General features: G+C 45.1%; 1 protein-coding gene across 1 annotated transcript; it reads left to right on the forward strand.

Annotated features, from left to right (window-relative positions):
- Positions 1-8,299: 8,299 nt before the first annotated feature.
- On the forward strand, positions 8,300-11,446 carry LOC120023420 (hepatocyte nuclear factor 3-alpha-like). The gene is made up of 2 exons (XM_038967438.1): positions 8,300-8,677; positions 9,545-11,446. The coding sequence occupies exons 1-2, from the start codon at positions 8,606-8,608 to the stop codon at positions 10,772-10,774; spliced, it is 1,302 nt and encodes a 433-aa protein (XP_038823366.1). The 5' UTR covers positions 8,300-8,605; the 3' UTR covers positions 10,775-11,446.
- Positions 11,447-12,942: the final 1,496 nt, after the last annotated feature.

A 12,942-nucleotide genomic window follows, 5' to 3' on the forward strand; every position in this document is an offset into this window, starting at 1 on the left:
TATATAGACAACAAGCAAAGTAGGTAGATCTGCGAGTCTGGCCTTCCGATTGGTCGATCTGGGTCTTGGGTAGTCCTGAACAGGCCTGGTGTCCACGTTCCATTGGTTCCTGAGATAGTTCTTTGTCCTGAGCTCCAAGCATGAGTTGTGTGTGTCTGTGTGATTGTCATGGGGGAGGGGAGTTGTGGGTATCGTGTATATGTCTAATGAGTCCAGCATATGTCCAAGAGAAAGAGGGGGTGTGTATGTTGTGTCAACTATAGCTAATGTTGAGAAGTTGTTAAAACAAGTTACCAATATCTAATACAATTTCTTACACTAACCAACAGCTTCATAGTGTATATTTAGTTGGTAATGAAGTTTGAAAGATGTCAAATGCCCAGTTAGCTATAATGTTGCCAGTGAACCACTTTAAAAAGGTAGGAAGCATACGTTTTTACTCACCAAAGTAACAACACAGTGTGGTCAAATACTTTAACTTAGTTGTAGTCACGATCTGGTTAACTATAATTACAAACAGTTATGTTTTAGCGTTTTTACATATTTATTAACTTATTTCCGTATGTCTTCGGGACTACCCACAATGCACTATTTCTCAAAGTCACATGGAGAACCGGTGTTAACTAGCTAGTTCCAGCTGGCTAACATTAACTACTAGCCATGCTAGCATGTAATTACTTTCCAAACCAAGTGTTGGTGCTGGTGAGCAACTATGTAGAAACCAAATATGTAGAAACCATATAAATGAATGTGAACTGCAACACCTCTTCTGCTGTGTGTTTGGTAGTCGAGCGAGCATTGTAGTAGTTTTACGTTGTTTGTAGCTAGTGCAGTAATACCCACAAGGAACGGGTTACGACTCATTTGTGTCCCAAAAATGAGATGCAAGCTTTGAAGTGGTAGCGGTGTGTCCGGTCGAAGCGAGTGGATTGGAGTATAGGAATCGTGCGCATGTCTACTGTATGCACTGCTCATTTCACCCCAGAGGACTTTGATGACTTAGTCTCATTCTGCCTTCCACTGGTTATACTGACTGAAACCGAGCTTGAATGTGAAGCCTTCAACCTCTATTTCCTACCGACCTACCGGTACAGTACATCACGAGTGTCAGCAGTGATGGAGATAAACTGAGTAAGTTCAATGTGGATTTACCTCACTATATCGCTATTAGATTAGCTACATAGCTGACTCTCCCTTGCCTAGGCCGGTGAAACGGCCTCTTCCTCTGAAGGCCTCTCCTTGGTTCTTCTTTGACTTTGGTAGCTAACTCAGCCGTCAATCAGTAAGTTTCCGCTCCCTCTACTTTATTTGCAGGCTTTTTTTGTTGTGTTCTGTGGGTTCCTGCCTGTGCTAGACTAGTTGTTCTCTGGCTTACTACTTAGCTATGTCGACAATGGTGGTTGGCTAGCTAGGCTAGTTTGCAGGCTAGGCTAGCTACAAGGCTAAAATAATTAACTTTAGCTGGCTGGCTTGCTGGCTAAGGTAATTGCATTTACCGGTAACATTGTTTGATGACTGATTAGATGGCGTTATGTATACCAAAACGTTGGTTTACTTTAATGTAGCTGTAAGCTAGGTGTTGATAGCAACTAGCTGACTCGCGCAGTGATGGTAGGGTAGTTGGCTAGCAACCTTGCAAGCTGATTTGTAACAATACATTCATAAAGTATTTGCTTGTAAATTGGTGGAAAATTCAATTGAAACCAGTAGTCATGAGTGCAAACGATTTGGTTTAATTTAAAGTTATACATTTGAAGTTCATTCTGTTGGGGTTTATACTATAGGGAATATGCTGGCATGCCTGGTCCTCCATATTATGTCACACCTTGCAAAAACATTTTCCAGTAGGACTTCAGTTCAGCATTCTTCAGAATTCTGATCAGTTTTAGTAATAACTTGAAAAATTTGGTGTAACTTTGCATTGGGATATTCTGATGCAAATCCATATGTTACGTTTATGCTACCTATCCTTTAAGCTTCTAGAATAAATGTAACGTCCTGACCAGAGTTCTTATGTGTTTTGCTTGTTTAGTGTTGGTCAGGACGTGAGCTGGGTGGGAATTCTATGTTGTGTGTCTAGTTCGTCTGTTTCTGTGTTCAGCCTAATATGGTTCTCAATCAGAGACAGCTGTCAATCGTTGGTGGCTTGTTTTGTGTTGGGGATTGTGGGTGGTTGTTTCCTGTCTCTGTGTTTGTATTCTGCACCAGATAGGACTGTTTCGGTTTGCCACATTTTGTTATTTTGTTTGTTTGTAAGTAGTGGTGTTGGTTTTGTGCTACGTGTTTTCTGGACTGTGTTCCTTTTCCCCGTGTCTGGGGTTGGTTAAATAGTACACCCAGTGTGTTAGTAGGGTGGCCTAGTTTGCCCGTGTTCATTAAAGAACATTTTGTATTGGCACCTGCTGTTTCCTGCGTTTTGACTCCACCCTCCGACACCCAGGCCTTACAGAATCCCGCACCCGAATGGAGTCAGCAGGAGCAGCGGCCAACCCTCTCCCATCGATGGAGGAACGGGTGCTCCAGCATACCACTGTTCTCCACCGTATTGGATCAGCGATGGATTCGATGATGGAGCGAATGGACCGATGGGAGAGGAGTGGTTTCCTCTCTCCACCTTCGGCTCCTCCAGCCCAGGACTCTCCATTCCTCGGCTCCAGCTCTCTCCGTCTGACACTCCCGAGGGATTATGATGGATCGGCGGCGGGGTGCCAGGGGTTCCTACTCCAACTGGAACTGTACCTTGCCGCCGTAAGACCCACTCCCTCGGGAGCGGAGAGGGTGAGTGTCCTCGTCTCCTGCCTCACGGGTCGTGCTCTGGAGTGGGCCAACGCAGTCTGGAATGGCCCAGACTCGGCCGAGGAGCATTACCCAGAGTTCACCCGCCGTTTTCGGGCCATATTTGACCATCCTCCAGAGGGCCGAGCGGCGGGAGAACGACTGTTCCACCTTAGGCAGGAGAAGAGGAGCGCCCAGGATTACGCGCTGGAGTTCCGGACCCTGGCTGCAGGATCTGGGTGGAACGACAGGGCCCTTATTGATCACTACCGGTGTAGTCTCCGGGAGGACGTCCGCAGGGAGCTAGCATGTCGGGACACCGCTCTTTCTCTGGATGAGCTGATTGACATGTCCATCCGTCTGGACAATCTGCTGGCTGCCCGCGGGCGTTCTGAGAGGGTCCTGTACGTTCCACCACCCAGCCCCTCCGCTCCTATTCCGATGGAGTTGGGAGGGGCTGGGCCGAGGGATACCGGAGGAGGAGGCTCTCCCTGCACCAGCTGTGGTCGGAGAGGACACACGGCCGATCGGTGCTGGGGGGGTCCGTCTGGGAGTCGAGATGGCAGGCGGAACGCTTCTCGATCACCCCAGGTGAGTCAGCACCAAACTCGGACCAAGCAGCGTAGCAACGGGCAGCAGCGGCAGCAGCAGCAGCAGCGGGACCAGGAGAAATGGACATGGGAGGACGAGCTGGACGGAAAAGGACCCTGGGCAGAGCCAGAGGAGTATCGCCGCCCCAAAGCAGAGCTGGAGGCAGCAAAAGCAGAGAGGCGGCGTTTCGAGGAGCTAGCTCGGCAGCAGGAGCCGGATCTGGGTTACACCACTTGGGAGGAAATAGACAGGTGGTCGGTTGACCCAGGGAGAGTGCCGGAGCCCGCCTGGGATTCGATGGAGCAATGTGCAGAGGGATACCGGCGAATGAGGTTAGCACGACGACGCGGTAAGAAGCCCGTGAAGAAACCCCAAAAAAATTATTGGGGGGGGGGGGGGGGGGGGGGCTAAAGGATAGTGTGGCGAAGTCAGGTAGGAGACCTGCGCCCACTTCCCATGCTTACCGTGGAGAGCGGGAGTACGGGCAGACACCGTGTTATGCGGAAGAGCGCACGGTGTCTCCTGTACGTGTGCATAGCCCGGTGCGGGTTATTCCACCTCCCCGCACTGGCCGGGCTAAATTGAGCATTGAGCCAAGTGCCATGAAGCCGGCTCAACATATCTGGCCTCCAGTACGTCTCCTCGGGCCGGTGTACATGGCACCAGCCTTACGCATGGTGTCCCCGGTTCGCCTACACAGCCCAGTGCGGGTTATTCCACCTCCCCGCATTGGTCGGGCTACGGGGAGCATTCAACCAGGTAAGGTTGGGCAGGCTCAGTGCTCAAGGGAGCCAGTACGCCTGCACGGTCCGGTATATCCGGCGCCACCTTCCCGCCCCAGCCCAGTACCATCAGTGCCTACACCACGCACTAGGCTTCCTGTGCGTCTCCAGAGCCCTGTTCCTCCTCCACGCACTCTCCCTGTGGTGCGTGTCTCCAGCCCAGTACCTCCAGTTCTGGCACCACGCACCAAGCCTCCTGTGCGTCTCCAGAGCCCTGTACGCACTGTTCCTTCTCCCCGCACTCGCCCTGAGGTGCGTGCCCTCAGTCCGGTACCACCAGTTCCGGCACCACGCACCAGGCCTACTGTGCGCCTCAGCAGGTCAGAGTCGGTCGTCTGTCCAACGCCGCCTGCACTGCTCGTCTGCTCAACGCCGCCTGCACTGCTCGTCTGCTCAACGCCGCCTGCACTGCTCGTCTGCCCAGCGCCGTCTGAGCTGCCTGCCTGCCCAGCGCCGTCTGAGCCATCCGTCTGCCCAGCGCCATCTGAGCCATCCGTCTGCCCAGCGCCATCTGAGCCATCCGTCTGCCCAGCGCCATCTGAGCCATCCGTCTGCCCAGCGCCATCTGAGCCATCCGTCTGCCCAGCGCCATCTGAGCCTTCCGTCTGTCCCGAGCCATTAAAGCCGCCCGTCTGTCCCGAGCCGTCAGAGCCGTTCGTCAGTCAGGAGCCGCTAGAGCCGTCCGTCAGTCAGGAGCTGCCAGAGCCGCCAGCCAGTCAGGAACTGCCAGAGCCGCCAGCCAGTCAGGAACTGCCAGAGCCGCCAGCCAGTCAGGAACTGCCAGAGCCGCCAGCCAGTCAGGAACTGCCAGAGCCGCCAGCCAGTCATGAGCCGCTCTCCAGTCATGAGCCGCCCTCCAGTCATGAGCCGCCCTCCAGTCATGAGCCGCCCTCCAGTCATGAGCCGCCCTCCAGTCATGAGCCGCCCTACAGTCATGAGCCGCCCTACAGTCATGAGCCGCCCTACAGTCATGAGCCGCCCTACAGTCATGAGCTGCCCTACAGTCATGAGCTGCCATTCAGTCATGAGCTGCCTCTCTGTCCGGAGTTGCCCCTCTGTCCTGAGCTACCTCTTTGTCCTGAGTTACCTCTCTGTCCTGAGCTACCTCTCTGTCCTGAGCTACCTCCTAAATCATGTGGGGGCCTTGGGGAGGATTCTTAGGCCAAGGTCGTGGGCGAGGGCCGCCACTCAAAGGACGCTAAGGAGGGGGACAAAGACAGTGGTGGAGTGGTGTCCTCGTCCACCGCCGGAGCCGCCACCGCGGACAGATGCCCACCCAGACCCTCCCCTTGAGTTTTAGGGGTGCGTTCGGAGTCCACACCTCGGGGGGGGGGGGGGGGTACTGTAACGTCCTGACCAGAGTTCTTATGTGTTTTGCTTGTTTAGTGTTGGTCAGGACGTGAGCTGGGTGGGAATTCTATGTTGTGTGTCTAGTTCGTCTGTTTCTGTGTTCAGCCTAATATGGTTCTCAATCAGAGACAGCTGTCAATCGTTGGTGGCTTGTTTTGTGTTGGGGATTGTGGGTGGTTGTTTCCTGTCTCTGTGTTTGTATTCTGCACCAGATAGGACTGTTTCGGTTTGCCACATTTTGTTATTTTGTTTGTTTGTAAGTAGTGGTGTTGGTTTTGTGCTACGTGTTTTCTGGACTGTGTTCCTTTTCCCCGTGTCTGGGGTTGGTTAAATAGTACACCCAGTGTGTTAGTAGGGTGGCCTAGTTTGCCCGTGTTCATTAAAGAACATTTTGTATTGGCACCTGCTGTTTCCTGCGTTTTGACTCCACACTCCGACACCCAGGCCTTACAATAAATTAGCTAGTTGCTATCTAGCTTTAACACATTAGAAAATTCCAACAGTTAACGTTACCTTTTTCTAAAATAGTGAAGTGATAAGTCACAGCTCTTTGCTGACATTGACGATACTTTGACGTAACTTTTGACACTAATTTTTAAAATGTACGTTATCTGAACATCCACCAGCGTGTTCTCATAAACACGTTGGCAAAATAGAGAGCCAGTTAAAAGTTGACTATCTTTTTGTAATATTTCTTCCTGGTGGCTGGGAGGATCTCCTAGCAACCACCAGACAACTGGGCAGGACAAAACAGACTCCACGTGGGTGCAGAACCGGGACGAGCTTCGAGAACGGAACTAAATAGAAAGAGTTAGCCTACATGACTATAATAATGCTCCATGCAAAGCACAGGTTGCTCTCAGCAACAGAAGTAGAATTTCAATTTTGCCATATTGTTTTTATTCTGTACTGAAGGACTTCAGGAAATATTAACCTGTATTGTCATAAAATTCTGTATTAATTAGTAGCCTTTACTAGCCTATTCAACTGTGGAATATAATTCCTTCCTCATGTGGTGATGATGGTAGCAATTGGCGTTTCTTTGGGGCAATTTATAGTCTTTAAAAAAATGTTTTTGCTGTGCCATAATAAACAGCAAGATGATCATAATAACTAGTGTCATAGAATGAAGCAATCGATGAGTCTAATTAGGCCCTATCTATAAAACAACCATGTTAATCTGTAGGCCTTTGATGGCCTGGCTATATCTCCCGTGACAGAATTCAAATCCAGCAGTAAGCATTATGGGAGGTTTTTAATCCGGCCTGAACTAATCGATTTTCTCTCCCTAACGGTATTAGTGATCACCCTGAGATAATCCAATGTAAGGGGATAAGTATCGCTGTTATTCGCCCATTAACGGGTTTAAAACCGAAGGACCTGGCTGTAACCCCTTGTACCGTACAGCAGAGCAGAGGGCTATGAAGGTCTTTTCACGCATATACAGTGGGGAGAACAAGTATTTGAAACACTGCCGATTTTGCAGGTTTTCCTACTTAGAAAGCACGTAGAGGTCTGTAATTTTTATCATAGGTACACTTCAACTGTGAGAGACGGAATCTAAAACAAAAATCCAGAAAATCACATTGTATGATTTTTAAGTAACTAATTTGCATTTTATTGCATGACATAAGTATTTGATCACCTACCAACCAGTAAGAATTCCGGCTCTCACAGACATGTTAGTTTTTATTAAAGAAGCCCTCCTGTTCTCCACTCTACCTGTATTAACTGCATCTGTTTGAACTCGTTACCTGTATAACTTTTATCCCTGATGTCCTTACACAGCTCTCTGGTCTTGGCCATTGTGGAGAGGTTGGAGTCTGTTTGATTGAGTGTGTGGACAGGTGTCTTTTATACAGGTAACGAGTTCAAACAGGTGCAGTTAATACAGGTAATGAGTGGAGAACAGGAGGGCTTCTTAAAGAAAAACGAACAGGTCTGTGAGAGCTGGAACTCTTACTGGTTGGTAGGTGATCAAATACTTATGACATGCAATAAAATGCAAATTAATTACTTAAAAATCATACAATGTGATTTTCTGGATTTTTGTTTTAGATTCCGTCTCTCACAGTTGAAGTGTACCTATGATAAACATTACAGACCTCTACATGCTTTGTAAGTAGGAAAACCTGCAAAATCGGCAGTGTTTCAAATACTTGTTCTCCCCACTGTATATGGATGTTGACAAGTTCCCTCTTCTCTCCATTGCCCAGCGACAATAACATTAATTTTAACATAGGCCTACGTGGGCTAAAATTAAATACTATATGGGCATAGATGAAAAATGAATTAAATAAATATGCATCGCATCATATGGCAAAACACTAAACTAAACCTGACAGAAGAATGCATATCAGTGAATTATTTGTATCGGAATATCCAATATCCTCAGTGCTCACGCCTTCTCATTTCTCGCAGAATTTAACAATTGGATTCCTATAGCCCACTGTCTGTGAGCCAGAGCAAATATTGTCATGACATTGTAGGGTGCGGGCGCCCATGTGTACATAATGGACATTTTGAAATTAGTCATAAACAGTGACGTTTTTGTTGTGTTTTTATTGCATTAAAATTTCCTTTATGGTGTATCATAATACAGGTCTAAAAGACTAGGTTTGTAATGCTAGTTTCCAGTCTATTTGGTATATGCCTGCCGTTCTCCATGACGTATGAAATGTATTTAGGCTATTTGTGGAACATTTCAAGTGCGTAATTGTCAACAAGGAATGCCATGCTCGGCTTTCTTTCAAACCCTGCTTTCCAGCCGATCGAATGTTTACACACCTTATGAGGGTGAAAATAACTTTTTTGACTGGGCTGTTTGTCTCTGTAAAGACGCAGAAGAATTGTGGGCAGGGGATGTGTGACTACAGTGAGGGAAAATGAGCCAGGAAAATGAACACAAAAAAGTGGGTGTGTTATACCGTCTTCGTAATAGGGGAAGATCTACACTCAGTTCACACCGCATTCAACATCTCTTCACTTCTTTACTCTAGCCCTCCTGCAACATCCAGCCAATTACAGCACACCATTTCCTAGGATACATTTCCCCAAAACTTCAGTCTGAGGAACTGCATGTTTACGATTTGTGGATTTCTACCATAATGTTGGGAACAGTGAAAATGGAAGGTCACGAAACACCAGATTGGAGCAGCTATTACAATGACGCACAAGAGGTATGTGTCTAAGTTTTCGATTTAGGTTATAGAATAAAGTGTTAACTGATTCCCTATAGAATACAAGTGTTAACTGATTCCCAATTTTTCCGTTTTTGCAATGAATGTTTTCTGCATTGAGTTAGTTTCCCTCAAATTGTTCAATTAAAGTCACTGTGTTGTTGTTTATGGAGTATTGGGCTGTTTTTGGTATAGATGTCACTAAATGCAACCTGATGTATATAAAGAACGAGTGCATGTTAGTCAGAGGGCCAAATGCTGACTTGAGATATTTGCAATAAGTAAAAACCCATTACATCAGTTGGTTATGCACTCCGATAATAAGTTAGGATTTGGAACTGAATATTTACCAGACATCATGGCATATGTTTTTCAAATCATGCTATTCGGAAAAAAAAGTTGCAGTCAGTGCATGGAATGTTAGAACTCCATTTTAATTAGTTTGTTTGACACCAATAATAAAACAGCGTAATACACTTTGCTTGACCTCATTTTGTTTGTGCATAATAAGCTTACATAACATGTCAATTGAAATGTCAATTTTTTTTAAAAATTTTATATAATTGCTTGATATGGCCTAATACAGTGGAACAATATCGAGTTCGAGATTCATAATATGATGGACTGTTTTCATGCTGTTGTTTAGAGGTTCTCAAAAGGAATCCCATGTTTTCTTGTCAAATCGAATTATTAAATAAGTTTCGTTTCGAAATATTTTGTGTTAACCATTATTAATTATGATTGGATGTACATTAAACAGTCAATTTCAACAGAATATATATATATTTTTTTAACTCAAGCACTTTGAGTGTGGGGAAGACTAAAGCATGCATTGTTGTGATCACATTTTATCTCATGTTATTCCAGGTATATTCACCCATGGCAAACAGCGGCATGAATGCAGGACTGAGTTCCATGAACAGTATGAACAGTTACATGAGTATGTCTACCAGTGGAAATATGACCTCCGGTTCTTTCAACATGTCCTACGCGAACCCTGGCCTGGGAGCCGGAATAAGCCCCGGTACAATGGCAGGGATGCCTCCGAGCACGTCCATGAATGGAATGTGCGGCGGGGTATCGTCAATGGGCACTGCCCTTAGCCCCTCGAACATGGGCGCAATGTCGGCTCAGCAGGCTTCCATGAACGCTCTGAATCCATACGCCAGCATGAGCCCTACAATGAGCCACATGTCCTATAATCAGTCCAACCTGAACCGAGCAAGGGACAACAAGTCGTTCAGGAGAAGCTACCCGCACGCAAAGCCTCCGTATTCATACATATCCCTGATAACCATGGCCATTCAGCAAGCACCAAGCAAGATGCTCACGCTTAGCGAAATCTACCAATGGATAATGGACCTATTTCCATACTACAGACAGAACCAACAGAGGTGGCAGAACTCTATTCGCCATTCCTTGTCTTTTAATGATTGCTTCATCAAAGTGTCTAGGTCACCGGATAAGCCAGGCAAAGGCTCATACTGGGCCCTGCACCCAGATTCTGGAAATATGTTCGAGAACGGTTGTTATCTCCGCAGACAAAAGCGCTTTAAATGCGAAAATAGAAAGCTATCTTCAAGTAAAGGAGATGGAAGGAAAGACCAGTCTGGTTCTGGGTCACCTTCGAGCGACAACAGCAAGACTGGACATGTGGACCCCAACTCCCTCTCCACCTGCAACCAGTCCTCCAGCCCTCACATCATGGACCGCAGGAGCAGTAGCAGCGCCTCTGAACTAAAGAGCAGCGGGCCACCTCTCCACCCTGTGGCCAGCTCCGTCACTTCCCTGTCCTCTCTCCCTTTACCTCCGCACTCGATGGCGCACGAGTCCCAGCTGCACCTAAAAGGGGATCCCCATTACTCATTCAACCACCCCTTTTCAATAAATAATTTAATGTCATCCTCAGAGCAACAGCACAAACTGGACTTGAAAGCCTACGAGCAAGCTTTGCAATACTCCTCCTACGGCTCAGGTATGTCCTCCAGTCTACCCCTCGGCAGCGCGTCCATGGTAGGCAGAGCCATGGACCCATCCGCAATAGAGGCGTCATACTATCAAGGTGTGTATTCCAGACCGGTCCTCAACACTTCTTAGTATCTTCTCATTTTTATAGTGCTCGACAAAAGGACAACAGAAAACATTTATCTTATTTTTGCATGCACCTGGTGCATAAGAACTGTTACTTCAATGTATAAGAATATGTATGAGTAAAATACAACAGTCCTGTAAAGTGTTTCCAATTGAATGATTGTATATCCAGCTGTAAATCATTGCTAGTGTATTTAAAACAATTTCGAGCTTGTAAAATAATGTTGTATTCCCAAAACTTGTAGTCCCCACAATTAATATGTCCATGTGTTACAATTTGCATGAATGAAGGTCAGTCAATAAGGTCTCGTGGAACGCGTGACGCAGGTGAAGCGCAAAACACCTGTCTGTTACAGATACAGCCTACTTTTTTGAATGGATGTTGTCATTTTACGCATTGCTTTGGTTTCATTTGCTAAATATCTGACAAACATATTTTCTACGCAATCTTGTAATACGATCTTAAATTTCAAGTGGAAATGAATTATAAATAAAATGTTATTCTTTATAGGCTACAGCAAAATTCCAGTCTTTTTTGTGGTATTTTTCAAACCAGAAAATGGGTGATTATGTGCAGCTTAATGTCAGCGTTTTGTCTTTCTCTGTTTTTTGGATGTCTCTGCATGTGCTTAACTTATTTCTTGTTAATTTCCAAATAAAACAAATACGATTTATTCACTGATTGTTGTAATTTATTATCTTAATTTGAAGAAGCTGTGTATGACGCGTAAAATGTAGCCTACCATTCAATTACGCAACTGTTCCAACTTTATGCATATCCAAATAATTTAGGAACATTATTACGTCTTTTAGGTAAAATTATGCCTTAATACATTCCCTTTACAATTGTAATGTTTTTAATTATAGGGCCTAGATCTTCAGTCAGTGGCATATAGCCAGCGTTATTGTTCAATCTTGTAAACTAATGCGTCAAATCTTATATCATGAATGTAACTCCATATGAAATGCGGGTTATAACCATTGATCAAAACATCTAAAGTGCATAATATCCCCGTAAAGTTAAAAACGTTAACTGTACCCTATTGATGGTCGCGCTTCGGTTGACGCACCGCAGGTTGTTGATCAATGAGCAAAGCTAAAGCCAACTCTAACAGAAATACAGCCACAGAGCTTTACCTCATAAAGGATTCGGGCGTGTTGTAGATGGATTTTTAACAATCTCACGGAAAGGCCAAAGCATCTTTTTGTGAACCGTAACCCTACATGATGCGGCTCATGAACCTGAACAGATTTTACTTTGATCATGGTATTTTGTAGACACACATTTTGGCTGAGTAACCGTGAAACGTGTTTAATTATCATGTAATTGCCCTCCGATGCGCAAATAACATAGATAATTGAATTGAGCGTCGTGAAAATATCGAGGAGTTATATGGACTAGGCTTGTGCTCTGTGCTTTTACCAGATTATATTTCCAGTCGGACATATTCAAGTTTAGGCCTACTTATTTTAATATAAATATTAAAACATTTTAAGAAGCCATGTTTATTTAGACAATACATCTAAAACAAGTGTATTTGGAACTACTGAAACGCGTGTCTGCGCATGAGTTGCTCATGCTCGAGTCGTTACATTTACTCCAGATGAACTCACATTCATATTAACAATATTAAGTCTAAAAACCAAAATTTTTACAATACATTTTATTCTTGTATTGTTCTTTTATATTTAAATGTTATTATATTCAAATCAATTGGACGATAATATCCTAAATGGTGACTAATAAAAATGGTATAGTTCTACAACGATTGGATATTTCTCCTGAATAATTTAGGCCTAGGTTAATATTGTATTTTTGTTATTTTCACCTCAAGATACATGATTTCGTCAATAAAATGATTGTGATATATGCAATTACAGTAATTTCTCCATAATGACAGTGCTCATTTAATCAACTACGAGCATATCAAAGAGGGTATGGACCACAAATTCAATGAATTTACTGGAGAAACAATCCTAGCTCCAGATATGATCTCAATTATTTGTGTTCATAATCAGATCAATATTTAATTGGAAGACGTTTGGATCAAGGTCCCCACCGGCATTACTTGATGGGACAGTTACAACCTTGTTCAGGCCTACTGCATTTGAATGTGTATCATTTGAGGCAGTAGGCCTATCTTATTCAACAATCATATGGTACTGGTCAGTAT

Source organism: Salvelinus namaycush, chromosome 28, assembly GCF_016432855.1.
Source record: "Salvelinus namaycush isolate Seneca chromosome 28, SaNama_1.0, whole genome shotgun sequence".
Lineage (NCBI taxonomy): Eukaryota > Metazoa > Chordata > Actinopteri > Salmoniformes > Salmonidae > Salvelinus > Salvelinus namaycush.

What these genes read in the sequence shown, in the direction of transcription:
- LOC120023420 (XM_038967438.1), top strand. Translation starts at nt 8,606, where the DNA reads ATGTTGGGAACAGTGAAAATGGAAGGTCACGAAACACCAGATTGGAGC. An exon ending in ATTACAATGACGCACAAGAG is followed by an intron (nt 8,678 to 9,544) that starts GTATGTGTCTAA and finishes ATGTTATTCCAG; the next exon opens with GTATATTCACCCATGGCAAA.